This window comes from Scardinius erythrophthalmus, assembly GCF_964197995.2.
Source record: "Scardinius erythrophthalmus genome assembly, chromosome: 20".
NCBI lineage: Eukaryota > Metazoa > Chordata > Actinopteri > Cypriniformes > Leuciscidae > Scardinius > Scardinius erythrophthalmus.
The window spans coordinates 10,438,662-10,464,046 of NC_138240.1; the positions used below are offsets into that span (position 1 = coordinate 10,438,662).

Sequence of the window (25,385 nt, forward strand, 5' to 3'; positions counted from 1 at the left end):
TGTTTAAGTAATGTGTCACTGTTTGAATGATTACAAAGCAATAATCGAAGAACTGTCATGCAGATAGCTGGATTACACCAGTTGAAAATTGTATCTAAAGAAATATAATTGATTATCATTACTGCTAAAACTTTTCATCATAATCTTTCCCCTTGTGGGAGAGCAGCACAAAAAATAAATCTATGCTTAAAAAAACCCCCCTAAAAAACTAAAAGCATTTCACAGTTTCACACATTACTTTCAGCCTCCAAATATGTTCTGTCCCTTGCATTACGAGAGGGGCAGTTGAATTTTTGTGCGGACGTGGTCTCGCTTGAGCTCTCTTTCCCTGAGATAGGCCTGCAGCTTGTCTGTTGAGAAACAGACCACAGAGTCGCTGTGTTTGGAGGGAGGACGGTCTCCTTGTATCCAGGGGTTTTGGAGGGACTCTGCAGCTGTTGGTCTTGCCCTGATGAAACATGGAGCCACATCAAAAACTGCCAACAGTACGTCCACATACTGATTCTGACTATAGTGCAATTTCCATATTTAATTTGACATTAAAATCATAATTTGCCTGAAGTTTAGAAGCAGGATATATTTAACAATTGTTTTTCTTAGGTCTATTGATGGAAAATCATGAATAAATATGATATGAAATCTCATTGTCTGCTATTTGGATATAAAAAATAAGCAGTCTATGAATTTTACCAGGCTTTGTTGCTCATGGTGTTCTTCATGAAGTTGATGGCTCCCTCTGAGAGACCTGGGTAACAACGACTGAACTGGACCTTTCCTTTTTTGATGTTTCGATCCCTCTCCCAATTTAAATCAGCATGAAAGGGACTGTCTGCACTCAACCTACAAGGGGAAAGTAAAGAACATTGAGGAAATCAGTTGACAATGGCTGAACAATAAGGATGCCCTAATGTCCATGTCACTATTCCTTATACGGTTCCAGTTTTACTGAATGAAAGTACTTACATTATGAAAGCCAAAACACCAACAGCCCAGATATCAGTTTCGGGTCCAACTCCTTGTCCGTCTAAGATTTCAGGAGCTTTAGGAAGGACAATATAAACTAACAAACAGAACAGAAAATATTTTTTCATAAACTAAATTGGTTTGTTTTTGATAAGATACTTGACACTTTTTCTTTAAAGACGCCAAGAAGCCGAGAAAATGTATGACACAGATACATTACCACTTTAAAGTTTGAGGGTAGTAAGATTTTTTCAAAGAAAGAAAATAAAATTTGTATTTTTATTCAGCGAGGATGCATTAAATTGATCAAAAGTAAGAGTAAAGACTTTTATCATGCTAAAATATCTATTTCAAATAAATGCTGTTCTTTTGAACGTTCTATTCATCAGAGAATCCTCACAAAAAGGTATCACATTTTCTAACAAAAATATTAAGCAAGTACAACTGTTTTCAACAATGATGATAATAATAAGAAATGTTTCTTGTGCAGCAAATCAGCATATTAGAATGATTTCGTAAGGGTCATGTGACACTGAAGACTGGAGTAATGATGCTAAAAATTCAGCATTGTCATCACAGGAGTAAATTACATTTTAAAATATATTAGAATAGAAAACAGTTATTTGGAACTGTAATAATATTTTACAATATTACTGTTTTTACTGTATAAGTGATCAAATAAATGCAGCCTTGGTGAGAGAAGAAACTTTCAAAAACATTTAATCTTCCCGACCCCGAATCTTTAAATGGTAGTGTATAATGATTGAATCAAGTGACGTGAAAATGTCTAGAAATAGATTTACCTTTATTATCTGTCATTTCTTTGATGTGTTCGATGTTCAGCACCTGTCCTGGAGTGAAGGGCTGAGCGGAGCCCAAATCGACAATCTTCACTACATTTCGGCCTGTCACAAGCATGTTGTCTGACTTTAGGTCCAGGTGTACAATGCGTCGGCTGTGCAGGTAATCCACAGCGCTCAGAATCTGCTCTAGTAGGTCTGTCACATGCGTTTCTGAATATAGATTCCTGTATACCATCAAGAGTAAATGGTAAGGTCATTTTTTTACTGTAAGGACTGTTAAAGATATTGATTTTCACTAGTATCTTTAAATGTGATGATATAATTGACCAGAACACTTGAAATAGTATTATTCCTCTCACCTTTCTGCAAGGTTATAAAGAAGCTCTCGTCCTGAGCACAGCTCCTCTATAAGCACCAGGCAGGTGGGGGTGAGGATGGCCGACTGCAGCTGGACGATCCGAGGGTGACTCAGCCGGCGAAGCAGTTGATATTCCCTCAAAACCAGTTGCCTCTGCTCTGGTCTGTAGTGGGTCATCTTAGCTGCCAACATCTGAGAGCTGCGACTGTCCTCACACTGCGTTACCACACTGAAACGGCCTCTGGCAAATTAAACAAGATTGATTGTGTTTATTTATTTACTTACTTGTTACTTACTTTACTTACCTGATGTCACTGTCTCTTTGGCATCAATAAGTATGTCTTAGTAAATGTAGTTAATGTAAATTTGCAACTTAAAAGGATTGTAAATAATGGCAATTAATGCTCTATAAGCAATACAAATTTGTTTTGCAGAGTTTAAATACTATAAAGGCTTATTCACACTGTCCCATCAAAAACCAACAGGGTTAAAACACACTGATCTAACTAAACCCAACTACAACTTTGGAAGTGTTTGGTGGGTCAGTGTGATCTAGTGGTTCTCAACCAGGGGCCCGGGGCCCACTAGGGGGCCTCAACAAACTTCCAAGAGGGCTTTAAGATGACTTAAAATTGCTTAAGAATTAGTTTGTTGTTTTAGCTCATTTTCATGCTTGTTTTGTCTTATTTTATTTTTTATTATTTGGTTATTTTTAAAATGAATATACATCCTTCTAGTTATGTCAAGCTCCAAAATAATTTATTGGGTAGAAATTGTGAGTGAGGGAGGCCTTCTTGTTATTCCCTTGAAGCCAAAAAGGTTGAGATCATCAAGAAGCTGCAAATGTTTAAATGCATATATGAATATGCAGTCAAGTACAGTACCTGTTGATTTCAGACAGGAATTTATAAGACTTCTCAGTGCCAAGACCTCCAGGTACAGTGACCTTTGACCCAATAGATTCCATTTGAATGAGAGGATTGTGAGACTCTGCAAAAATAAAAGTATTATGCCACCTTGATTTTAATTTCTTAAGTAAACAGTCTAATATGAATCTGTTATAATGCACATTCCATTTATTATAATAGAGAGATTGCATTATATTTAAAGATGTTAATTTACAAACATAAAGGTTGCTGTTTCAATCCAAAGTGACCCAGAAACAGGACGTTTATAGAGATCTCAATTAGGGTGTGTGGTAATAAATTGTAAGTCACTTTGGATAAAAATAAGAATTATTTTCAGAATGTTGTACCTTCATAAGGCGTGGCCATAAAAGCAGGTGGTGAAGGGTCACTGAAAGGTGCCAACCCTGTCTTGGTGTTATATGACACTCTGAATATATATCCCGGTCCTCTAGGAAGGGCATTAGCCGTGAAACAGCTGTCTGTGACATTCTCTGACAATGTTCTCCACTCCCCACCTAATATAAAGTAGAATAAATACTTTAAGAGGATTCATGAAAAAACAAACATGCTGAAACACAATACAAATGTTCATAACGCAAGATGAGTTTGATTTTAATCTCTTTTACAGAGTCTTTAAAATGTATTCTTACCATTTACACTGTACTGAATACAATATTTGACAAGGTCTTTGGACGGCACAGGTTTCCAGAACACAAGAGCTCCACCCACTGCTAGCTGAATGACATCTGGCCTGGATGGTTTGACAGGACTTTCTGGTAGAACATTAAAAAACAATTTTATGAACTTTAAACAACTTTATAAAATACACTTCCATTCAAACTTTTGGAATCAGTATTTTTTACTTTTGAAAGAAAGCATAGAATGATTTCTGAAGGATCATGTGACACTGAACACTGGAGTAATCGCTGCAGTCTAATAAATTACACAAACACAGCATTGGAGAGCATAAGAAACTTCTTTCAAAAACTTTACCACAAACCACAAACTTTTAAATAGTAGTGCATCTACTGTGATATATTTATATGGAAAAGTTTAGTCGTTTTTTTTTTTTTTTTTTACATTGTTGGAATTAATGATACACAACAAATTATTAAATGCAGAGGACCAAATCAGCCCAACAAACATTACCTTTGGTTTTCTTAAATATTGGCACTTTCAGCGAGAACAATTTGGACTTCTTCTGATGACTTTCCGATGAAGTGGCAGCAGGTACTGGGGCAGGGAGAGTAATTTTCTCTGGCACGACAGGTGAAGGGTTCTTCACAATTGGTCCTGCTAGAAAGAGTTTGAGATGTAATTATTATACACAATCAAATGATTTTTTGACAACTGAACAGTGAAGTATCTACTATTCGATATTATAAGTCTGTTAAAGCATTAAAAGTAGCCTACCACCTTTCTTCTTCTCTACGTCATCCTTGCTGCACTGTCGGGTGAACAGTTTCGTAATGCTAGATGCTGAAGCTCGCATCTTCTTCCTCAGGGTTAGAAGAGGGGTCTTGGGCTGTGAGGATGCTCCTTCTGCTTGTTTCTTTTCCAAGCCCTCTAGCTGAGGAGAAGAATGGCTAGCCCACGAGTGCTTGCGGAAGATCTTCATGAATCCAGGCTTGGAAGATTTCCCACTCGGGGGTTTGTCTTGTAGAGCTGGGGCTGAGGCATATCTTTGAAGCACCTCTTTGCTTTCTTGGCCTGCAACTGCAGCCTGGACAGGAACTGCCAAGGAGCTTCTTCTCAGAGGAATGTCACTCTTATGGCGCATCTCATTCAATCCAGAGCTTGAACTGTTGGAGCGCCGTCTTGGCGGGGCTTGCGGGATGTCTTGCCGAAGAGATCTCAGAATGCTCTCCATGTCATCATCCTCAGAGTCCTGTAGAAGAGAGCATGGAGATGTTTTTCCAGAGGATCCAGCGATCAAGATCTCACCGTGGTGGTGTTTGTGAGAGAGTTCTTCATATGAGCCTACCCTGCTAGATGCCTCTGAACCGTGGTCAAGCGAGCATGCTAGCGATGATAGCTGTGAGCCATCCACGCTCTCCTCATCACCTAAATGTGCTGCTTCTGTTTCCATGATCTGCAATTGGATGTCATCCTCACTTGAACTTTTCAAGACTGGCTGATGTCCTTCTTCGAGCTCATTGACCTGCACTCTCACCTTCCTCATAACAACGGGGCTCTTTTTCGACAAAAACGCAGAGCAACGGAAGAGTTTCCTTCTCACTTGGACTTCTTCAGTTTTTGCCTCCTCTTCGTCAGTGGCGTCTGGTTTCTGGCTAACTTCGTCATCAAGCTTGTCTTCTCCCTGCACGATTGAAGCTTGAGAACGTTGCATGCACACATCTAATGATCTGCTTCTTCTCTGGGTGTGTATGTTTGGATGGGCAGCACTCACTCCACTATCAAACGAGCTGGACTTGAGGATAGATGAATGCATTGATGCTCTTCTTTGGTTACGATTACCTTCTAAGTCTGGGGAATCTTCTACATACTCTATTAGGGGCTCGTTCAACCTGCCGGAGAGGCTGGCACGGAGGGGTTTACGGCCACGCTCTTGCTTTTTAGCTTGGATTTTATCCCGAAGTGTCATGTGACGAGCAGATATGGGTGAGAGCTGCTCGGAGCTGCAGTAAAAAGTGCTCTTGATGAGGCTATGACGTGGTATGGGAGGCTCACCAGCCAATACTTCATCTCCCTCAGAGAGGTGAAAAGAGGGGCTTCTGTCCCTTTGCTCCAAGCTTATCGGCTCCGGTGATGGTGTGTTCATGGGAATCACCAGCGGGCCACTGTGAACTCTGTCCTTACCAATAAGCACATCTTCCTCATCCCGTTTTAAAATTGTGGGCGTTTTTGACACATGAGCGTAGGGGTCATATTCATCCTCTTCTTCCAAATCATCTTCATCCTCCTGGCTCGCCTGCTGGAAGAAGTCCCAGGCATCAGCCTCATCATAATCTGAAGAGGATCCACTACTTAGCGAGGTGCTGCTGGGCTCCAGGGACTCCTTTGCAGCTGTAATCGAAACATCACGCAGAGGAGCCTCCAATAACTCTGGGATTGGTCTCAGAGTCAGAACCGAGCCAAGACATGTTAAAGAACGCTGAAAGAAAAGGAAAGAAGCATGGAAAAGAGTAGGAAGACATGAAAGAAGAATATTTTCCTGGACAATCAGTAGCAGAGGAGATGATTTAAAATCGTACCTGCCATTTTCTTCTTGAAATAAAAGATTTTAGATTTTTAGTATTTATGTCCTCTGGTTCTTCATCTTCATAATAGCCCTAAAATAATTACATTTATAATTTAAACTGACACTCAATTTAATTTGTGCACTGATGGTATTTGATGGTCAGATGGTATAGATAAATATGAAACCACCTACCTGAAACCACTCGTGACTCAAACACTCAGATGCAGATGGTCTCATTCTGTGAAGGTGGAACAAAATAACTTTATCAATTGCTGCTCACAAAAACAATTACACCCATGTAAACAGATCTTACTCTGGGTCTGGCTGTAGAACCCTATGTAGGAAGTCCTGTGCCTCCACACTTCTGTTTGTGATCTCAGGAGTGTCCCAGTACAGCAAACCCTCAGCAACTTTCATCAGTGTGGCACGGTCGTTCTCACCAAAGAAAGGACAGTGGCATGTTAAGCTTCCCAAAAAAAACAAAAAAACAACCACATTATTTTCTACCAATTTATATATATATATATTTTATTTTACAGCCACATCAAATTTCAGAAAACCTAAAAGGAAAATATCTGCTGGCTCCATGCCTTCAATGCACTTACCATAAGTAAGTAACCACACCAAGAGACCTGAAATAAATAAAATATCATTCACCAAGAAGTAAAAGACAGAACTGCATTTCTGAACATGACAAATTCTGTTCACCACAATTTGCAACAAGCCATAAAATTTGATACCAGATATCAGTGGCTACTGTCACAGGTTCTTGGTGGACAATTTCTGGAGCAACAAATTCTGGTGTCCCAAACACACTGTACTGATGTCTGGAGTTGTCAATTTCCTGGCAGAATCCAAAGTCACAGATTTTGATGTCTTCTCTAGCAGGGGACAACATTAGGATATTGTCTGTCTGCAGAGAAAAGATTTTGTAAAAGTTAGACAGAATTTAAGAAGGATGACCACAGGTCAGAAGATTTCTTTACCATAGACACCAATTGGTATGTTAGTATCCTATCAGTGAAATTTCTTGTAATATATACAAATTTAAATGAATGCCACTTAAAACAAATATTATAAAGTAAGTATAATAACTTACTTTGATATCAAGATGTAGAATGTTCATACTGTGTATGTATCCAATGCCCTCCAGAACCTGCTGAATATATAACTGAACCTACAAACAATGAATGATCATTATAACTTTTGCTTTATTTCTGTGTGAAAGTGTGACTGAAATTCAATGAATTATCAATATTACCTCCCTCTCTGTAACCGATCCCTTTAAAAACAAATGATCTAGTAACCCCTGTGTAGAACATCTGTTTAAGGGAAAAAAGAATGCTACATATTCCACATATTTGATTCAATTAATGATTTCTAAAAAGCAAAATGCTAATTACTGACTAATTTGAAAAAAGTAAGAAAACTTGAATCCTACAATTCTACAACCAACACCAGGGTGCGTCTTGTGGAGAAAAAGTCCAGGAGGCATGCGAGTCTGCGGTGAGCTAGACGGGACAGCAGGTCTCTCTCCTGGAACGCTCTGGTCCGTGTGCTGCTTCTGAGTGGAAGGAACTTGGCAGCAAAACATTCGCCACTCGCCCTATGTGTTACTTTTTTAACCACTCCAAAGGTGCCCCTGGTTATCCACAAAAAAAGCAGATAAATGTTAATAAGTTCTGTAGCGAATGTCATAAAACAAAATCAAATTATACATTAACCATTACATTCATGTTAGATTACATGAACCTCAGTTCAAGACTGAGTTGGTATTCATCATAAATCAGTGGGCTTTTAATACCTTGATTGAGGATATTACCTTCCTATTTCTTCATAAACTTCATATACAGAATGTAGTTTCCGTCTTTTTCCAAACTCCACTTCTTTCTCCTCCTCAATTTCATCTAGACCTGAAAAGGAAATTTAAATTTCATTTAAATTTACTTAAACACACTATTGGTTCCACATTCCACTACTGCTTCCACATTTCAAAATACGGCAATACATATTTAGGATTTGTAAAGATAAAATGGAAGAAAATAATACAACTCACTTGTATTAACACAGAGTTTAGCGTGGCAAGATGCTTGTCCTGCACTGTTGCTAGCTATGCAGGTGTAGGTGCCACAATCCTCCGTTTGAGTATCCAGCAAAGTGAGAGAGCAACGTGCACCACTTTGGACTATTTCTGTGTACTCATTGGATGAGATTTCCTTGTCATCCTGTAGAAAACCAAATATGTGCATTCTACTGCAGTAAATACAAGTTAAGGTTTATTGTGTTTCCATCCCAAAATAATTATATCAGTATGCATTGTTACCATTTTGTTCTTATAATACCTTAAACCATTGAATGTCTGGGGTGGGTTGGCCAGTAATAATTGCAGAGAACGTCGCAGCCTGACCAGGCCGGACTGCCAGGTTTTCAATGGCCACTTGCACAGCTGGAGGCTCTATGAAAATAAATGATGGATTGACAAATTTCTCTGGTGATAATGTTTCACACAAATTGTTTAAAAACCACATACAGTCTTTACCTGTCAGCAACTCCTCTGTGTTTGAGTAAAAGTGTTCCTCAGGATCCATGGGTCCCTCTAACTGTGCTGCCTGGACTTGCCTCTCTACATCATCCTGTTCTTCAAGAGTGTGTTTATCTTCAACGCCAGCAGCAGGTCTTCAGAAGCACACATTTTACCACAAGACATTAAAACGAGATTATCAATTCACCTGACTTTCACTGCCTTTATGTATAGTTTAAGTATACTGCATACATGCTGTACACTATGGTTCTTTATGCAATGTTTACAGCCCACAGATAACAAAGAGTGTATGCAAACTCACAGTTCAGGGTATCCAGGCTGAAAGAGTATATGAAACAGGTTCTTCACAAAGGAACTGGACCAACCTTCTGATTGGGGCTCTATTTGAGGCAGTTAGGCAGTCAACAATTAGGCAGTCAAACTTACTCTATTTGATTTTACATACACTAACATTCAAAGGTTTGGGGTCAATATGATTTTTTAAAAGAAATTAATACTTTTATTCAGCAAGGAAGCATTAAATTGATCAAAGGTTACATTTAAGACATTTATAATGTTAAAATGTATTTCCACAGTATATCAAATAAATGCTGTTCTTTCGATTAAAGAATCCTAAAAAAATGCACCATGGTTTCCACAAAAAAAAAAACCTGTTTAACACTGATAATAACAGATAATGAACTCCCGCACACTATCGTTACTTGCAATGAATATTTATTAACACAAGTGTGTTAATAAATATTTATTAACACCAAATAAGTAGGTCGTTTTAACAGATAAGGAACTCCCGCACACTATCGTTACTTGCAATGAATATTTATTAACACAAGTGTGTTAATAAATATTCATTGCAAGTAACGATAGTGTGCGGGAGTTCCTTATCTGTTAAAACGACCTACTTATTTGGTCTTGTTATCCTACGCACCTATCACCTGCAGGTGTGCGATGGAGTTTGTTCACTAATTAACACTGATAATAAGAAATGAGTAATACAAGTAAATAAATAATAAAACATAACTGTACTTTTACCAACAATACAACGGTACTTTTATTAATAATGCAACTTAATAATGCAACCTAAAATAATTCTATTATGTAAAATCTTTAAAAAACAAACAGTTAATTAATCACTAAGATCTGTGGTGGAACAGTCAGCTTAAAACAAGGAATGTAGAGGGATATTTGTTTGCAGTTCTTCTCTAAACTCAATTGTGAAATAACAAAATCACTTACCGTGAATATGGCAGGTTTAAAAACAGCGCAAGAAGTGTCATTGCCTTTCCCAACCAGTGTTTTTAAGTCACAGATCATATGTATAGATAGTCACATAGCCTCACAGGAAGTGCAAAGGGCCACTTGGCCCTATCTGCAGCAAGGCTTGAGTCTTAGCACAAAGCCAGCTTTGAAGATGGACGTGGCATGTTAGCGGAGCATGCACTGACGAGGAAACCGTGAGAACATGTATATAAACAGATATGAGGAATGGACAAGGAGAAGAACAGAGACAGAGAGAAAGGAGAAAAGGAGAGGACCATACATGCAAAATGTTGGGGCATCTTTGTGAAGACACTTACATGATGATTTTGATCAGATCTTTAGTCTCCTGCTCTGTGACTAAAAAGGAAATGGGATGGAAAGTGTGGTGTTAAGCAGGATATGGAAATGCACATGACAGACAAGTGTTCAAAAGCTGCTTATGAACCACTTAAAGTATGTGGCATAAATGAAAACATATGACCACATAGGTATGATATAGTAAAGAATGCATTAAAAATGTATGATATATGAAGTAGCATGCAGTTTCATTTAAACTCAAATGAATTAAAGACAACTAAAATTAAACAAACCATACTGTTCAAATTTTGGGGTCAGTAACACTTGTTTTTTATGGTTTTATTTATATATATAAAAAATAAATTAATACTTTTGTTCAGCAAGGACAAATGTAAATGTCTTGACTGTTGACTTGATCAATTTAATATTTTAAATAAATTGTGTTCTTTATACTCATCAATGAATCCTGAAAAAAGTATCAGTGTTTCCACAAAAGTAAAACCGTTTTCAACATTAATGATAAGAAATAATACGAATATTAGATAATAATAATAATAAGAAGAAGAACATTTCTTGAGCACCAAATTTGCATTTTAGTATGATTTTTGCAGGATCATGTGACACTGAAGACTGGAATAATTGTAATACTATTTTAAAATAATACTGTTTTTGCTGCATTTTTGATCAAATAAATATAGCCTTGGTGAGATTAAGAGAATTCAAAAACATTAAAACAAATCTTACCAACCTCAAACTTTTAAATAGTAGTGTATATATACACTAAAAATTGTATATTATAATGTAAGCAGATGTTTCCAATGACGATGGCCAATGATGTTTTTGATAGTTTGAGTGATCCCATTGTTCCAGACCACTGAATATGGGAAACAGCACATTATTATTAAACATATGATTTTACATATGATTCCATTCTACAGAGCTAGTTGTTAGAGTGAAATGGACATTTAGAAGATCTGGAGTTTCAGTGACGAAACATGAGGAATGGGTGGGAACGAGTGCAGTTGGAGGTGACTGTGGTATGTGCTCCTTCAAAGCCTATTAGAGCCCACCAGTTTTAAGTGGGCAAATGCACGCATTCTCTCCCTTAAATAGTAATTGCTGTCCACCTTCTCCTTCGTCCTACCTGGAGCTGGGGTGGTTTGTGATTGTTTTTGGGTGCTGACCGTCACAGCTAATGGAGCTGGAGGGCAGAGTTCAGCTTTACACTTGGCACTGCCCACTTCATTCAGTAGCTGTATCATAAACACAAATAAAGAGTATTGGGATTCATAAATGATACGAATACGTCATTGAAAAGTAGTAAAAGACTCTGGTACCTCACACTGGTATTGACCCAGATCTGCCTCTTCCACTGTCTTTATGGTGAGAGAGAGAATTCCTGTCAGGACATCAGATTGAATCTGATGTTTCCTGGTGTTTTCAAGTTGAACGCCATCCTTAAACCACCTGTACATATAGATTGTGTAGGCTCTTTTATAACCATATACGCCATTACATTAATTTGAGTGGATGAAACCAGTTTTACCTTATGGACGGTAAAGGAGCAGATTGTGTGGAGCACTTGAACTGCATATCTTGTCCCTTTACAAGCACTGAGTTCTGTAGTCTTGTTGTGAAACTTGGAGACACTTTGTGAAACAAAAACAACATGCTTTTTATTTAATTTTTGGTGATCCCAAACTTTTGAACAGTAGTGCATATGCAAGACATATGAATGGAAATACAAGCAAAAACTAGAAAAGCATGGCGTTTCTCAAAAACATACCATCAATCATGATATTAGCCAGAGTGCTTGCGTTCCCTGCAGGATTGGTTGCATAGCACATGTATTGACCTGAGTCCACCACTGTGACGCCAGTCAGTACAAGATAACAAGCACCCAACTGTCCTTCTGATGTAATGTGATGTTCGTCATCCTTCACAGGATGACCATCTGAGGAAAGCACATCAGCAGAACCCATTTATAAATTAAATGTAAACTGCCAATATTTATACACACACATACAGTACATAGTATTATTAACCTTTATACCACTTTATTACTGGTTTTGGTGTGCCAATGACTTTGCAGACCAGTTTTACAGTTTGTCCAAGCTTTGCTGGATAGTTAGTAAGATGTTGCTCAAAGCACGGGGCACCTGCAAATATAAACAAAGAGGTGTGGAAAAAATGCAATCATTTCATGAGGTCAAAACTGATTTATTCATAAGTGTGCTCTCCTGTGTCCTAACTTACTCCAAGCGGGCTGTTTGCTGCGCTGCTGCAGGTCTCTCAGATCTTTGAGCCAAGAGAGGCGGAGGAGGATTGATCGAGCTTGCAGAATGATTTTTCTCAGCATTCCCCGGTGCTCGTGCCAAAGACCAAATGACCTGTCATCTCCTTCCACTGTATCCTTTACATCAATATCACTCAACTGTGAAGAAAGCAAATGTATTTGGAATGGATGTGAAATGGACAGCAGTGATTAGCGCTGCCATGCTATACAAGATATTGCATATGCAGTGTCCTTTACATGAGTCTTCAAATGCAAGGTAAACTTGAAATTTAGCTATGTTTTCATTGGGATAGCATGTAGAAAAGACTGTAAAACTTCTTCACTACTAAAATGCTGTACTAGTAAATGTATAGCTGATTAAACCTTCATTTTATTCTTGAATATGTAGGCCTCGGTGTATGTGCCAAGCTCTCTCTTTGGCTTGCAGAATACAATACAATCTTTGAAGAGAAAGACGTGGCGGTGATGTCCTCTCTGAGAGACTTTGACCTCAGGAATCTCCTCCCATACTGTAAAATGGCCCTGGAAAAAAAACACACATAACACTATCATTAGCAGAATGATACCTTCCAATTCTTACTCACACTTGTCATCTTGTCAACCTGCAAACAAAAAGGTTTCAAATATGATGAGGCAGCACCTGTCTAATGGGTTCTCCAAGCCCCTTGAGAGGTGCCGGGTAATTCTCAATCATGGAAAGATGATGCAAGTTCTCGGCACGCCAAGGCAAGCTGGAAACCATGGCAAATGCATCCTCTAACAGGCAACAGTTCTGTTCGCTCTTTGCTTTGTTCCTGATAAGCTCCTAAAAAGACAAAAATGGAAGAGAATTACATGCTGTATTGAAAGCAATAATTATGGCTGATCTTTTTTGCTGTGTTTATACACACTACCATTCAAAAGTTTGGGGTCAGTAAGAATTTTTTTTTGGGATAGAAATGGATACTTTTATTCAGCAAGGACATTTTAAATTAACAGTAACATTTATAATGTTACTAAAGATTTCTATTTCATATAAATACTTCTCTTTTGAACGTTGCATTCATCAATGTATGTGTGGAAAACACACCTTTTAGGATTCTTTACGTACCATCACTGTTTTCAACATTGATAATAATAAGAATTTTTTTCTTGAGCAGCAAATCATATTAGAATGATTTCTGAAGGATCATGTAACACTGAAGACTGAGTAATGATGCTGAAAATTCAGCTTTGCCAAAGGAACAAATTATATTTAAAAAAAAATATTAAAATAGAAAACACTAATTTTGAATTGTAATAATATTAAACAGTATTATTGTTTTACTGTATTTTTGATCAAATAAATGCAGCCTTGGTGAGTATAAGAGACTTCTTCAAACATTAAAACATTACCAACTTATTTCCAAACATTTGAACGGTTGTAGAATATATATATATATAAATCATTTTATATAATGTGTATAAAAGAAAATGATAAAGCTCTCACACCTTAAGTACATTCTTGTATGTTTGAATTCTTTCCATGGGTTTCTGCAAATACGTGCTGACATCAAAGACCTGGGTATCCAAATGTGCCAACTCTGTGTTTGCATATTGCTGGAACACAGTAGAAGAATTGTTGTTTATTTACTTCACATCATTTAAAACAAGGAGCACTTTCTGCCAGACTGAAAACAGTATTTCCTCTTGCCTTGAAGAAATGCTGTGTGTTTTTGTCTGAGATGCAGGCCTCAGCTTGGGGAAGGCCGGTAATGAACTGGAGATACATCTCAAAGTCTGGTGCATAACTGACAAAACACTGGCCTACATCATCATCTGAGAAGCACATCTCCAGCTTGGGGAGAATACAACTGTGATGGAGGAACAGTGGGACAAATAAGTTAACCCACAATGTTAATGCATATAATATAATATAATATAATATAATATAATATAATATAATATAATATAATATAATATAATATAATATAATATAATATAATATAATATAATATAATATAATATAATATAATATAATATAATATAATATAATATAATATAAAAAAGAGATGTCTTCACCATTCATGGAAATTTGCAATATCCCTGATATTACGGAATATGTACTCTTTTTGACTGAGGATGGTGAGAGGAACTTGAACGCTCGTCTCTAAGTTCTGCAAAAAGTGCTCAACAAAGAAGTTCATCTCCTGCACAAAACTGTTCTCGCCATCAAGGAGTCCCTTGATCAACCGACTAGAAGTAAAAAAAAAAAAAAAAGAAGATAGTCAATTTAGCTTTTCACAAAACCTGCTAATATAGACAATAAAGCCATTGATCTTTGCATGCTTTCCAGTGTTGTTATTGTTAAACAAAAAATATTAAAAATCCTTTTCAGTCATTGAAATGAGGCTGAAATTAATTGATGACCAACCTAAACTTAAAATAGTTTAACAAATTTTAAATGTGTTGTCTTTGCAACTAACTGAAATAAACCTATTTTAAGTTGAAGTACTAAAATTACAACAACTAAAAAAATTAAATAATAAATATTATAAACTAATGAAAATGACAAAAGCACATAAAATTACTAAAACTTAAATGAAAATTTAAAAACTGAGACCTGAAAATATACAAATAATAAAGATGTATGAATACTATAATAGTAGGCAATACTGCTCAAAATATAAAAAATTACTATAATAGTATTTAAATAATACTAGCACTGCACATTCTCAAATTCACACAATTGTAATACTCTCTAGAGGTGTTTGATGAACTTCAGGTTGACATTGCCCCAGCCACATTCTAGAACTTTGTCTTTGTGTATTCTATTCAGTTCAGTTTACCTTTGAATCAAGCCATGCTCATCCTTTGTTAACATTGTTTTGCCTTTCTCAGGGGATTCTGCCTTTTCTGCTTCATGGGCCAATGAAAATATTTCCTTTGAGAAAACAAATCGAAAGATTATTAAAATAAATGTAAAAAACTTTTACACCAATGCATTGCTATTTAAACTATATACACACACACATTCACTCACCTTTGTCTTCTTTTCTAGGTACGCCGGGGATACCCAGCCCTGACGGGATGGTGTGATCTTGGTTGGCTTTGTACGGACAAGCCACCTCACAGGATGGGCTGAGTCCAGGACCTCCACAAACTGGCCTTCCTTTAGTACAAAAGCTTCTTTGTTTCCTCCCAGAGGATTACAATTGGTTTTGGCCACATAAATATCAAATATCTGCAGAATGTACTGTATATCAGTGTTTGTTTGTTGCGTTTACTTTCAACTTTCCACTAGTTTATTATTAAGAAGCTGAGTTAATACCTCTCCTCTGTCATCATCTCCATCTGACTCAGAGAATGACTCAGTATTTGCAGAGGACTTGTAGGAATGTAGGCGTTTGGGAGACGGTGTGTGACTCTGTGAATCGCAACCTATGCCAAATACAAACGCAACAATACAGAAGAGTACAGTATATTAAGCTTTTTAATATGCTCTTGAGTGCATATTATTTCATTATGTCTGGACTTTACTAAATGACTTCCAACGCCAAGAGAACTGACCTTTCCCTTTCAGCTGGTCTGAAGTCTTTCGAGGTTGTAAACTAGCACTTTTTTCTTCTTCAGAAGTCTTAGTAGGAGCCTCATTTTTTGACTTCTCTGCCTCTTTTTCCCTGTTTGAAAACATTCATTTAAATACATTGCAAAGTATCATCCCTGAACTTATAGTCAGGTCCCAAAATAGATAAATAGCCCTGGATAAGATGCAGTAGGCATTTTTGAGGAAAAGTACTTCAAGTGTTGTTTCTATGTGATTTTTAGGTGCTGAATCCATTTCTGCCGTATAACAAGTTGTAAACATCAGTGTTTTGGCATAAACAATAAAAACAAAATGGCTGCCAAAAAAAAAAGTTTTAATGCATTTATTGCACATTAGAACTAAAACTATGCATTCTCAGAATATTTAAACATGTAAACAATGAAAAAACAACATTAACATGAAAGGGATAGTTTTTAATGGCTGCTGGAATTATGCCAAGGAACACTGGGAAGCATATATCAGTGGAAATATGCAATTATGCCCAGCCCGAAGGGGGGGACTTGGAATACACATGACCCCAGGGGGCTGCATATTGAGAATCACTGGGGTGTCCAGCTGCAGGTGGAATATTTCAAACCCAGGGGTGGCAAGGTAGCTTGCCGAGGGAAAGACACATGCTCAGAGAGGCTTACAGTGGACTACACACGTGGGGGTCGCCCAGAGGCCGTGTTAGGTGTCGCCCAGCCTGCAGATCTACATATGTTTGTTAGCGAGGCGCCATGCGCTAGAGCCCAAGAGGATGCCACACTCCGGGTGGAGCAGGCCGTCACATCAAGGGGGCATGGTCGACCTTGCTGCTGGTAAGCCAAAGCAATGGCGTCCACTATCCAGTGAGACAACCTTTGCTTGGAGAGAGCCTTTCCCTTCAGCTTCCCACCATGACAGACAAAGAGCTGGTCTGAAGTCCTGAAACAATGCATCCTGTCTACGTAAGTATGGAGGGTGCGTACTGGACAGAGCAGTGCCAAGGCTGGGTCTGCGTCCTCCAAGGGCAGCGCTTGCAGGTTCACCACCTGGTCTCGAAAGGGTGTGGTGGGAACCTTGGGCACATATCCAGGCCGGGGTCTCAGGATCACGTAAGAGTTAGCCGGTCCAAATTCCAGGCACGCTTCGTCACCCGAAAATGCCTGCAGGTCCCCTACCCTCTTGATGGAGGCCAATGCAACCAGGAGCACTGTCTTCATTGACAGGAACTTAAGCTCCACTGATTGCAAAGGCTCAAAGGGAGCACTCTGCAGAGCAGTTAAAACCACAGAGAGGTCCCAAGAGGGAACGAGAGGAGGGCGAGGAGGATTCAGTCTCCTCGCTCCTCTCAGGAAACTGATGTTCAGGTCGTGCTTTCCAATGCACTTACCATCAACTGCATCATGATGTGTGGCAATGGCGGCACCATACACTTTCAGGGTGGAGGGAGACAACTTTCGCTCCAACCCTTCTTGCAAGAAGGAAAGCACGACACTGATTGGGCCTTTCGTGGGTTCTTTAAGTTTAGAAGAACACCAGTTGACAAAGAGGTTCCACTTCAACGCATAGGCATGTCTCGTGGACGATGCTCTAGTCTAGCGGAAGTGATGGTAGCCACCACCGCTGGTGGTAGGGTACTCAAACCTGCCTCGTCCCGTCCAGGAACCACACATGGAGGTTTCAAAGATCGGGACGAGGGTGCCATAGGGTGCCCCGTCCCTGAGAAAGCAGGTTCTTTCTCAGAGGAATTGGCCAGGGAGGTGCTGTCGCGAAGAGTACTGGTTCTTGGAACCAGGTGCGGTTGAGCCAATACGGGGCAACCTAAATTACCTGCTCCTCGTCCTCCCTGATCTTGCGCAAAGTCTACGTAAGAAGGCTCACTGGGGGCAAAACGCATACTTGCAGAGGCCCCGCGGCCAGCTGTGCGACAGTGCATCCGTGCCGAGCGTGCCCTTGGTCAGAGAATAAAACAGGTCGCAGTGGCAAGAGTCGTGGGAGGCAAACAGATCTACCTGTGCGTCCCCGAACTGATCCCAAATCAGATGAACCGACTGGGGATGGAGTCCCCATTCTCCAGCGAGAGGCCGAAACTGAGACATATCAGCTGCACGGTTCAGGTCTCCCGGGATATAAATGGCTCGAAGCGACCTCAGATGCTTCTGACTCAATATGAGGAGGTGGCAGGCGAGTTGCGACATACGGCGGGAGCGCAGACCACCTTGTCGGTTGATGTACGCTACTGTGGCGGTATTGTCTGATCGGACTAATACGTGCTGACCCCTGAGCAACGCACAGAAGCGGTGCAGGGTGAGACGTACAGCCAGCAACTCGAGGCTATTGACATGCCAAAGGCGCTGGGGTCTTGTCCAGGAGCCTGCGGCAGCATGTCCATTGCACATGGCGTCCTAGCCCATTATGGAGGCATCTGTTGATACAACAACATGCCAGGAAACTCATTCTATGGGCACTCCAGCCCATAGAAAACTGAGGTTCGTCCACGGGGTGAAGGCCATATGCCCCAGGAGCCTCTGAAATTCTTTCAGTGGAACAGCACTCTTGCCCTCGAACTGACGAAGGCAAATTAGCAGTGACTGCGCGCGCACGCTCATAAGCTGCACGCACATGGCGACCGAGTCGATTTCCATACTGAGAAAAGAGATCCTCTGCACGGAGCAGAGTTTGCTCTTCTCCCAGTTGACCCGAAGGCCCAGACAAGCTAGGTGTCGCAGCACTAGGTCCCTGTGTTCACAAACCTTGTCTCGAGAGTGAGCTAGGATCAGCCAGTCGTCGAGAGAAACAAGGGCTACCTCGACAACCTTCGTGAAGACGCGAAGAGACAGGGCTAGCCCGAAAGGGAGAACCGCGCACTGGTATGCCTGCCCCTCGAATTATATATATATATATATACTGGTATGCCTCATTTGCATATGTAAACATGACATTTCAGAAAACTTGTAATACAAAAAATGTCTGTCTCTATGTAAGTGAAAAACTGGAAAGGTTTTATGGTGATATCTATAACTTAAAATTTTTACCCTATCCACCTGTAGTGTTTTGGCTGTGAATAATGCACCTATTGTTTCAATGACAATTACAAGAAAATGGGACCCTTATTTCAATGTTATACGGTGGATCCTTATTCAGGAGACATTGAACTTTCTAAAAATGTGGTATAACAACTTTTCCTCAAAAATGCCTACAGGGTTACACAATCTTGAAGATTCGGACCTGACTATTATTCAAAATCCCTGACACCCCAAAATTATTCTACGCTGCCATCTTTCTTTATAATTAAGAGTCCTTGAAGTGTATTTACAATGTTAAACTTACCTAGATTGGCATTCAGTCTCAACATCAGGGGCTGTGTCATAATCTGAGTAACAGGATACTAGAGAGGGGACAGAATTACAAGAAACAAGCTCATCTACTATTGATGTATACATATATCTGCAGATATCAAAGACTTTATTGGCTTCGGTCAATATTAGCTATATTCCTCTGTTTTTATGTTAATATTACTTTTGCAGTAGTCTAACACTACTTAGTTAATCTTTAAGAAAAACGTTTTTAGCAAATCTGATATACATTTTTCATACTGTAAATTATAATGTTGTAAAGCCTTAATTTACTTACTTTTTTGATTTTTGTTTTTAGTGTTTAACTTTTACTTTATTTAGATTTTTCAATTAGCTGCCATTAATCGGTTATCTATTATGACATAATATTAAATAATTATACTTGTATTGGTCTCAGCCAGAATTTAATATTATTGCAGCCCTACTATTGCTACTATTATCTAGAATGATAAACACAACTCACTGGAGCTGACTGAAATTAGACTTCTCCTTTTCTCCTTGATCTTGCTGTAGGTGTCATCTGGCGGGAGATCATAGACGAGTCTCAATGACTCCTCTTCAGTGTTTAGGACTGGAGCAATCTCTTTCTCAGAGACAATTTCTGTATCTGGTGTTTGTGCAGTCTGAATTGTTTGTGATGGCTTCTGAGGTTTACCCACCATCACATTCCCATTGTAACTAATTGCTCCAAACTTGTTTGCAACTTCACATGTGTAGATGCCAGCATCTTTGTTTGTAACCCTGGAAATTTCCAGAAAACACCTACCATCTGCATTTTGGGTGATTTTGTACCTTTTCCCAGGCCTCAGATCTATTCCATCTTTAAGCCAGCGCATAGTGTCGATTTTACCTTCCACAACACACTCCAGGAATGCAGTGCCACCAAGATCAAGATTCTGGTTCTTGAACACTTCTTTGAAGACAAGACGCATGTCTTTCCTAGTTTTGTAACCTTTGAAAGCAGCTTGTATCTTAATGGCAGCCTCACGTATCTCTGGCTCATCCTCAAAATCTACGTCTATACCAGGGCTGTCAACATTATCGTGCTCAACTCGAGAACACTTCTGTTTGCCAGTATCCACACTTGTGATCTGCTCTAGCGTTGTCCCCTCAGGTTGAATTACAGATTCCCCAGAAACATCTACTTCAATAACGACTTGCTTCACATTTTTCTGATCTCCATTATCCATGTGTGGTAAGTTCGGCTCAACTTTCGGTGACACCTTCTGCACATCCCTAAAGGACACTGTTGTAGCTTCCTCTGCATGAATTATTTCTTCTTTGAATTTCTGGCTTTTAATGGCAATATTTGTTGCTTTTCCTGTAACATGCTTTGCTGCTTTTCCATCCACAACCTGCTTGACATTTTTCAGATCTCCACTATCAATGTCTGGTAAATTCGGTTCACCTACCTGTGAATCTCTCTGCATATCTCTAACGGACATTGTTGTAGCTTTCTCTGCAGAAATAATTTCTTCTTTGAATTTTTGGCTTGCGGTGGCAGTTTTTGTAGCTTTTTCTGTAACATGCTTTGGTACTTTTCCATGATGTTCATCCACAACCTGCTTAATATTTTTCAGATCTCCACAATCAATGTCTGGAAAATTTGGTTCACCTACCTGTGAATCTTTCTGCACATCTCTAACGGACATTGTTGTAGCTTTCTCTGCAGAAATAATTTCTTTTTTGAATTTTTGGCTTGCAATGGCAGTTTTTGTAGCTTTCTCTGTAGAATTCTTTGGTACTTTTCCATGATGTTCATCCACAACCTGCTTGACATTTTTCAGATCTCCACTATCAATGTGTGGTAAATTTGTTTCACCTTCTATTGAATCCCTCTGCACATCCCTAACGGTCAATGTTGTTGTTTTCTGTACAAGACTTATTTGCTCTTTGGGTTTATGGCCTGTAATGGCAATGCTTGGTGCTTTTTCTTTAACATTCTTTGTTATTTTTCCATGATGTTCATCCTGGAAATGAACCTTTTCAATTTCTGGTCCCATTTCAGACAGGACATTTTGCTTCTTGTGCATTTCATTTTCATCCAATGATTTCTTTTTTGGTTCCTTCTTTTCATTCATACTGACGGGATATTCACCAACCTCTGATGGCTTAGATATGGTGTCCACAATTAGCTCTTTTTTTGATTCCCTATTTACACTCGATTCCAATTTGATATACTCCTTCCTTTCATCTAAATTATATGGTTGTTCTTTAGATGCTTCAACGTGTTTGGCCGTTAACTCTTTGAAGACTGGTGGATCTAAGCCATAATCTGATATCTTTAAAGTGGTATCCACAGTTTGTTTTATGTCCATATCTTGATTCTTTGCTTCCAAAACATAGGGTTGCCTTTTGATTTCAACATGTGGCTGGGAAACCTTCTCCTTAGAGAAAGATGGTGTTAGGTCAGCATGTTTTGATGTTATTTTGGTCTCCACAGTGGGCTCCATTACAACATCTTGTTTCTTGCCCTTCTTGTCAACAGTTGGATCTTTAACACTCTGGTTGTTTGCTTCAAAAACACTGTACTGGTCTTGGTGTGAAACATCTGGATGTGTGGCCTTACTCTTTGACCGTGGTGGAGGCTGGGGAACATTTCTGGGTGGTTCCTTGCTCTGATCATTTGTATCTATGCTTGAAGTTTTCTTCTGAACTTGCCCTGAGATCTTTTCATTGTTCTGGTCCACAGAAATCTTAGTAACCTCTTTGGATCCAGTGTCCACCGCTTTTTTTCTTTGTTCTTCAGGTGCATCGGTTGTAAGAGTAGTAATTTCAGGTTCTTCCATGGTGCAACTAGACACGTTAACCATTTTGGAACTAGCATCTTTCCCGTTTTGTCTCACCAATGATTTCCTCTTGACGTCCTGGTCATCTGTCAGTTTCTCACAGAGATCCTGGAAGTGAACCTCTGATGACTCCAAGATAGAGATGTCTGATTCCTCAATGACCACAGCCTGTTTCTTATGCATTAGACCACTGTGTGTTTCTTCCATATTTTTTTGCCCTTTTGATCTTAGTGGGGCTTGAGGGATGTCTTTACTTCTAGGGGAAGCTTTTGGTGTAAATAATGGAAATGCAACATTACTTATTTATTTTGATTTTTAATTTTTAAAATATGGTAATAAATGTACCTTTTATAACAAGAAAAGCTGTTGTCTCCATCCTAGCAGCACAACATTTGTAGACACCACTGTCCTGACATTTTAGATCATGGATTTGAAGGTGTAATTCAGAGCCATCTTGTTTCATCTCATACTTGTTTCCTGGTTTTAGCAACACTGTTCCCTTTTTCCACTGCACAGGAACTCCAGGTTTAGAGAGCTCACAGGTCAAGAACGCCGTTTCACCTTCCTCAGCTTCAAGACTTTGAAGGATCTTGCAGAAGTATATAGGTTGCTCTGTACATGCAGAAGTAAAAATAAAGTTTGGAAGAAGTTCTACATGGACAAAGCATTAGAAACTGCAGATGTTGCACTAAAATAATATCTGTACCTTTCACTGTAATTGAACCATTAGTCACCAGGCTTCCAGCACAACATTTGTAAGTCCCACTGTCCTGAGCTGTTAACTCATGGATCTGAAGTTGTAGTTGATGGCCATCCTGTTTAATCTCATATTTTTTACTAGGCTTGAGTATCACTGCTCCCTTCTTCCACTGCACTGAAACTCCAGGTTTAGAGAGTTCACAGCGCAATATGGCTGTCTTACCCTCCTCTGCTTCTTGGTTTTGGAGCTCCTCAGAGAAGAACAATGGATGTTCTGGTGAGGGAAAACAAAAATGCTTATGTCTTTACACGCTAAACAGAAAAAAAGTACACATGAACAGATTAATGAATTAATTCCTCTATTCAAAAAAGATGGAAAACGACATTTTAATTAATTCCCTTACCCTTTACTACAAGAGAAGCAGTCGTCACCATGTTACCAGCACAACATTTATAAGAGCCACTATCTCCAATTTGCAGGTCATATATTTGAAGCTGCAGCAGACAACCATCTTGTTTCATCTCATACTTGTTTCCAGGTTTCAGCAACACTGTTCCCTTCTTCCACTGCACTGCAACTCCAGGTTTAGAGAGCTCACAGGTCAGGGCAGTCGCTTTACCTTCCTCAGCTTCAAGGCTTTGGAGGTTCTTGCAGAAAAATATAGGTTGCTCTGGATGTGGAGAAATAAAAATACATTTAATGTGTTTAAAATTTGTGGTTTTATTCACAAAAAGTGCTCTTAATGAATTATAAGAATATCCTGGTTCAATAGCAAGCAATGTTGTCAGAATGGTACGAGGAAAGAGTATTAGGTAATTCAGAAGTTTCTCTAAAACACATTCCATACCTTTCACTGTAACAGAGCAAGTAGTTACCAGGCTCCCAGCACAACATTTGTAGGGCCCACTGTCCTGAGCTGTTAGCTCATGTATATGAAGCTGTAGTTGACGGCCATCCTGTTTAATCTCATATTTTTTACTAGGCTTCAAAAGCACTGTGCCCTTTTTCCACTGAACTGAAACTCCAGGTTTAGAGAGCTCACAGTGCAATATGACTGTGTTGCCCTCCTCTGCTGCTTGGTTTTGGAGCTCCTTGGAGAAGAACAATGGCTGTTCTGGAGAGGGAAAACAAAAATATGTATGTCTTTACATGTTCAAAAAAAAAATGGACACATGAACAGATTCATTAAATATTTCCAATGTCATCCGTATGTTTAAGTTCAAAATGTGGAAAAATGCCATTTGAAAAAAATACTTACCTTTTACCTCAAGAGAACCAGTTGTGACCAGGCTTCCAGCACAACATTTGTAGGGCCCACTGTCCTGAGCTGTTAACTCATGGATCTGAAGCTGTAGTTGACAACCATCCTGTTTTATCTCATATTTTTTACTAGTCTTGAGTATCACTGCTCCCTTCTTCCACTGCACTGAAACTCCAGGTTTAGAGAGCTCACAGCGCAATATGACTGTGTTGCCCTCCTCTGCTTGCTGGTTTTGTAGGTCCTCAGAGAAGAACAATGACTTTTCTAGAGAGGGAAAACAAAATCATATATGCTTTTACATGTTCATCAAAAAACAATTGAACACATGAACAGATGGTAACACTTTATTTTACAGTGTCCTTGTTACATATGTTACATGTACTTACCATATTAATAACAGTAAATTATGCATAATTACATGCAACTAACCCTCAACCAAACCCTAATCCTTCCCTTAACCCTATAGTAAATAAATGTAGTTGCTTAATATTACTCAGTACTTAAATATATAATTACACTGTAACAATGACACCTTAAAATTAAGTTTATCCCTTTATCTTAAGTTGACGTAGTTACATTGTCCTTTCAGGTTTAGCTGATTTTAATACATGTTTTGTCTTATTTAAAATCATTTTAAGTCATATTGAGAGCCCCTTGGAAGTTTGTTGAGGCCCCCTAATGAGCCCCAGCCCCTTGGTTAAGAACCACTGACTTACCTTTTACCACAAGGGAAGCAGTTGTAACCAGGCTTCCAGCACAACATTTGTAGGGCCCACTGTCCTGAGCTGTTAACTCATGGATCTGAAGCTGTAGTTGACAACCATCCTGTTTTATCTCATATTTTTTACTAGGCTTGAGTATCACTGCTCCCTTCTTCCACTGCACTGAAACTCCAGGTTTAGAGAGCTCACAGCGCAATATGACTGTGTTGCCCTCCTCTGCTTGCTGGTTTTGTAGGTCCTCAGAGAAGAACAATGCCTTTTCTAGAGAGGGAAAACAAAATCATATATGCTTTTACATGTTCATCAAAAAACAATTGAACACATGAACAGATGGTAACACTTTATTTTACAGTGTCCTTGTTACATGTTACATGTAATTACCATATTAATAACAGTAAATGA

General features: G+C 39.0%; 1 protein-coding gene across 1 annotated transcript in view; it reads right to left on the reverse strand.

The window, feature by feature from the left end:
• Positions 1 to 270: 270 nt before the first annotated feature.
• obscna (obscurin, cytoskeletal calmodulin and titin-interacting RhoGEF a) overlaps positions 271 to 25,385 on the reverse strand; it is a gene marked incomplete at both ends in the record, with an annotated part of 52,237 nt that continues 27,122 nt past the window's right edge. Inside the window, 46 exons of the mRNA XM_081348590.1 lie at positions 271 to 448; positions 691 to 840; positions 964 to 1,060; positions 1,767 to 1,990; positions 2,126 to 2,365; positions 3,009 to 3,114; positions 3,380 to 3,547; positions 3,683 to 3,805; positions 4,182 to 4,328; positions 4,446 to 6,147; positions 6,248 to 6,325; positions 6,427 to 6,472; positions 6,548 to 6,700; positions 6,840 to 6,866; positions 6,975 to 7,147; positions 7,334 to 7,411; positions 7,496 to 7,556; positions 7,676 to 7,876; positions 8,057 to 8,147; positions 8,291 to 8,459; positions 8,577 to 8,689; positions 8,774 to 8,910; positions 9,078 to 9,156; positions 11,475 to 11,583; positions 11,668 to 11,797; positions 11,877 to 11,979; positions 12,117 to 12,284; positions 12,376 to 12,489; positions 12,587 to 12,764; positions 12,990 to 13,148; positions 13,267 to 13,431; positions 14,097 to 14,204; positions 14,299 to 14,458; positions 14,667 to 14,840; positions 15,434 to 15,528; positions 15,628 to 15,828; positions 15,916 to 16,025; positions 16,155 to 16,264; positions 19,486 to 19,543; positions 19,975 to 22,566; positions 22,715 to 22,912; positions 23,007 to 23,273; positions 23,404 to 23,670; positions 23,848 to 24,114; positions 24,259 to 24,525; positions 24,978 to 25,244. Of these exons, the coding sequence (XP_081204716.1) occupies positions 271 to 448; positions 691 to 840; positions 964 to 1,060; positions 1,767 to 1,990; positions 2,126 to 2,365; positions 3,009 to 3,114; positions 3,380 to 3,547; positions 3,683 to 3,805; positions 4,182 to 4,328; positions 4,446 to 6,147; positions 6,248 to 6,325; positions 6,427 to 6,472; positions 6,548 to 6,700; positions 6,840 to 6,866; positions 6,975 to 7,147; positions 7,334 to 7,411; positions 7,496 to 7,556; positions 7,676 to 7,876; positions 8,057 to 8,147; positions 8,291 to 8,459; positions 8,577 to 8,689; positions 8,774 to 8,910; positions 9,078 to 9,156; positions 11,475 to 11,583; positions 11,668 to 11,797; positions 11,877 to 11,979; positions 12,117 to 12,284; positions 12,376 to 12,489; positions 12,587 to 12,764; positions 12,990 to 13,148; positions 13,267 to 13,431; positions 14,097 to 14,204; positions 14,299 to 14,458; positions 14,667 to 14,840; positions 15,434 to 15,528; positions 15,628 to 15,828; positions 15,916 to 16,025; positions 16,155 to 16,264; positions 19,486 to 19,543; positions 19,975 to 22,566; positions 22,715 to 22,912; positions 23,007 to 23,273; positions 23,404 to 23,670; positions 23,848 to 24,114; positions 24,259 to 24,525; positions 24,978 to 25,244 (10,808 nt within the window). The remainder of the gene's footprint in view (positions 449 to 690; positions 841 to 963; positions 1,061 to 1,766; positions 1,991 to 2,125; positions 2,366 to 3,008; positions 3,115 to 3,379; positions 3,548 to 3,682; positions 3,806 to 4,181; positions 4,329 to 4,445; positions 6,148 to 6,247; positions 6,326 to 6,426; positions 6,473 to 6,547; positions 6,701 to 6,839; positions 6,867 to 6,974; positions 7,148 to 7,333; positions 7,412 to 7,495; positions 7,557 to 7,675; positions 7,877 to 8,056; positions 8,148 to 8,290; positions 8,460 to 8,576; positions 8,690 to 8,773; positions 8,911 to 9,077; positions 9,157 to 11,474; positions 11,584 to 11,667; positions 11,798 to 11,876; positions 11,980 to 12,116; positions 12,285 to 12,375; positions 12,490 to 12,586; positions 12,765 to 12,989; positions 13,149 to 13,266; positions 13,432 to 14,096; positions 14,205 to 14,298; positions 14,459 to 14,666; positions 14,841 to 15,433; positions 15,529 to 15,627; positions 15,829 to 15,915; positions 16,026 to 16,154; positions 16,265 to 19,485; positions 19,544 to 19,974; positions 22,567 to 22,714; positions 22,913 to 23,006; positions 23,274 to 23,403; positions 23,671 to 23,847; positions 24,115 to 24,258; positions 24,526 to 24,977; positions 25,245 to 25,385) is intronic.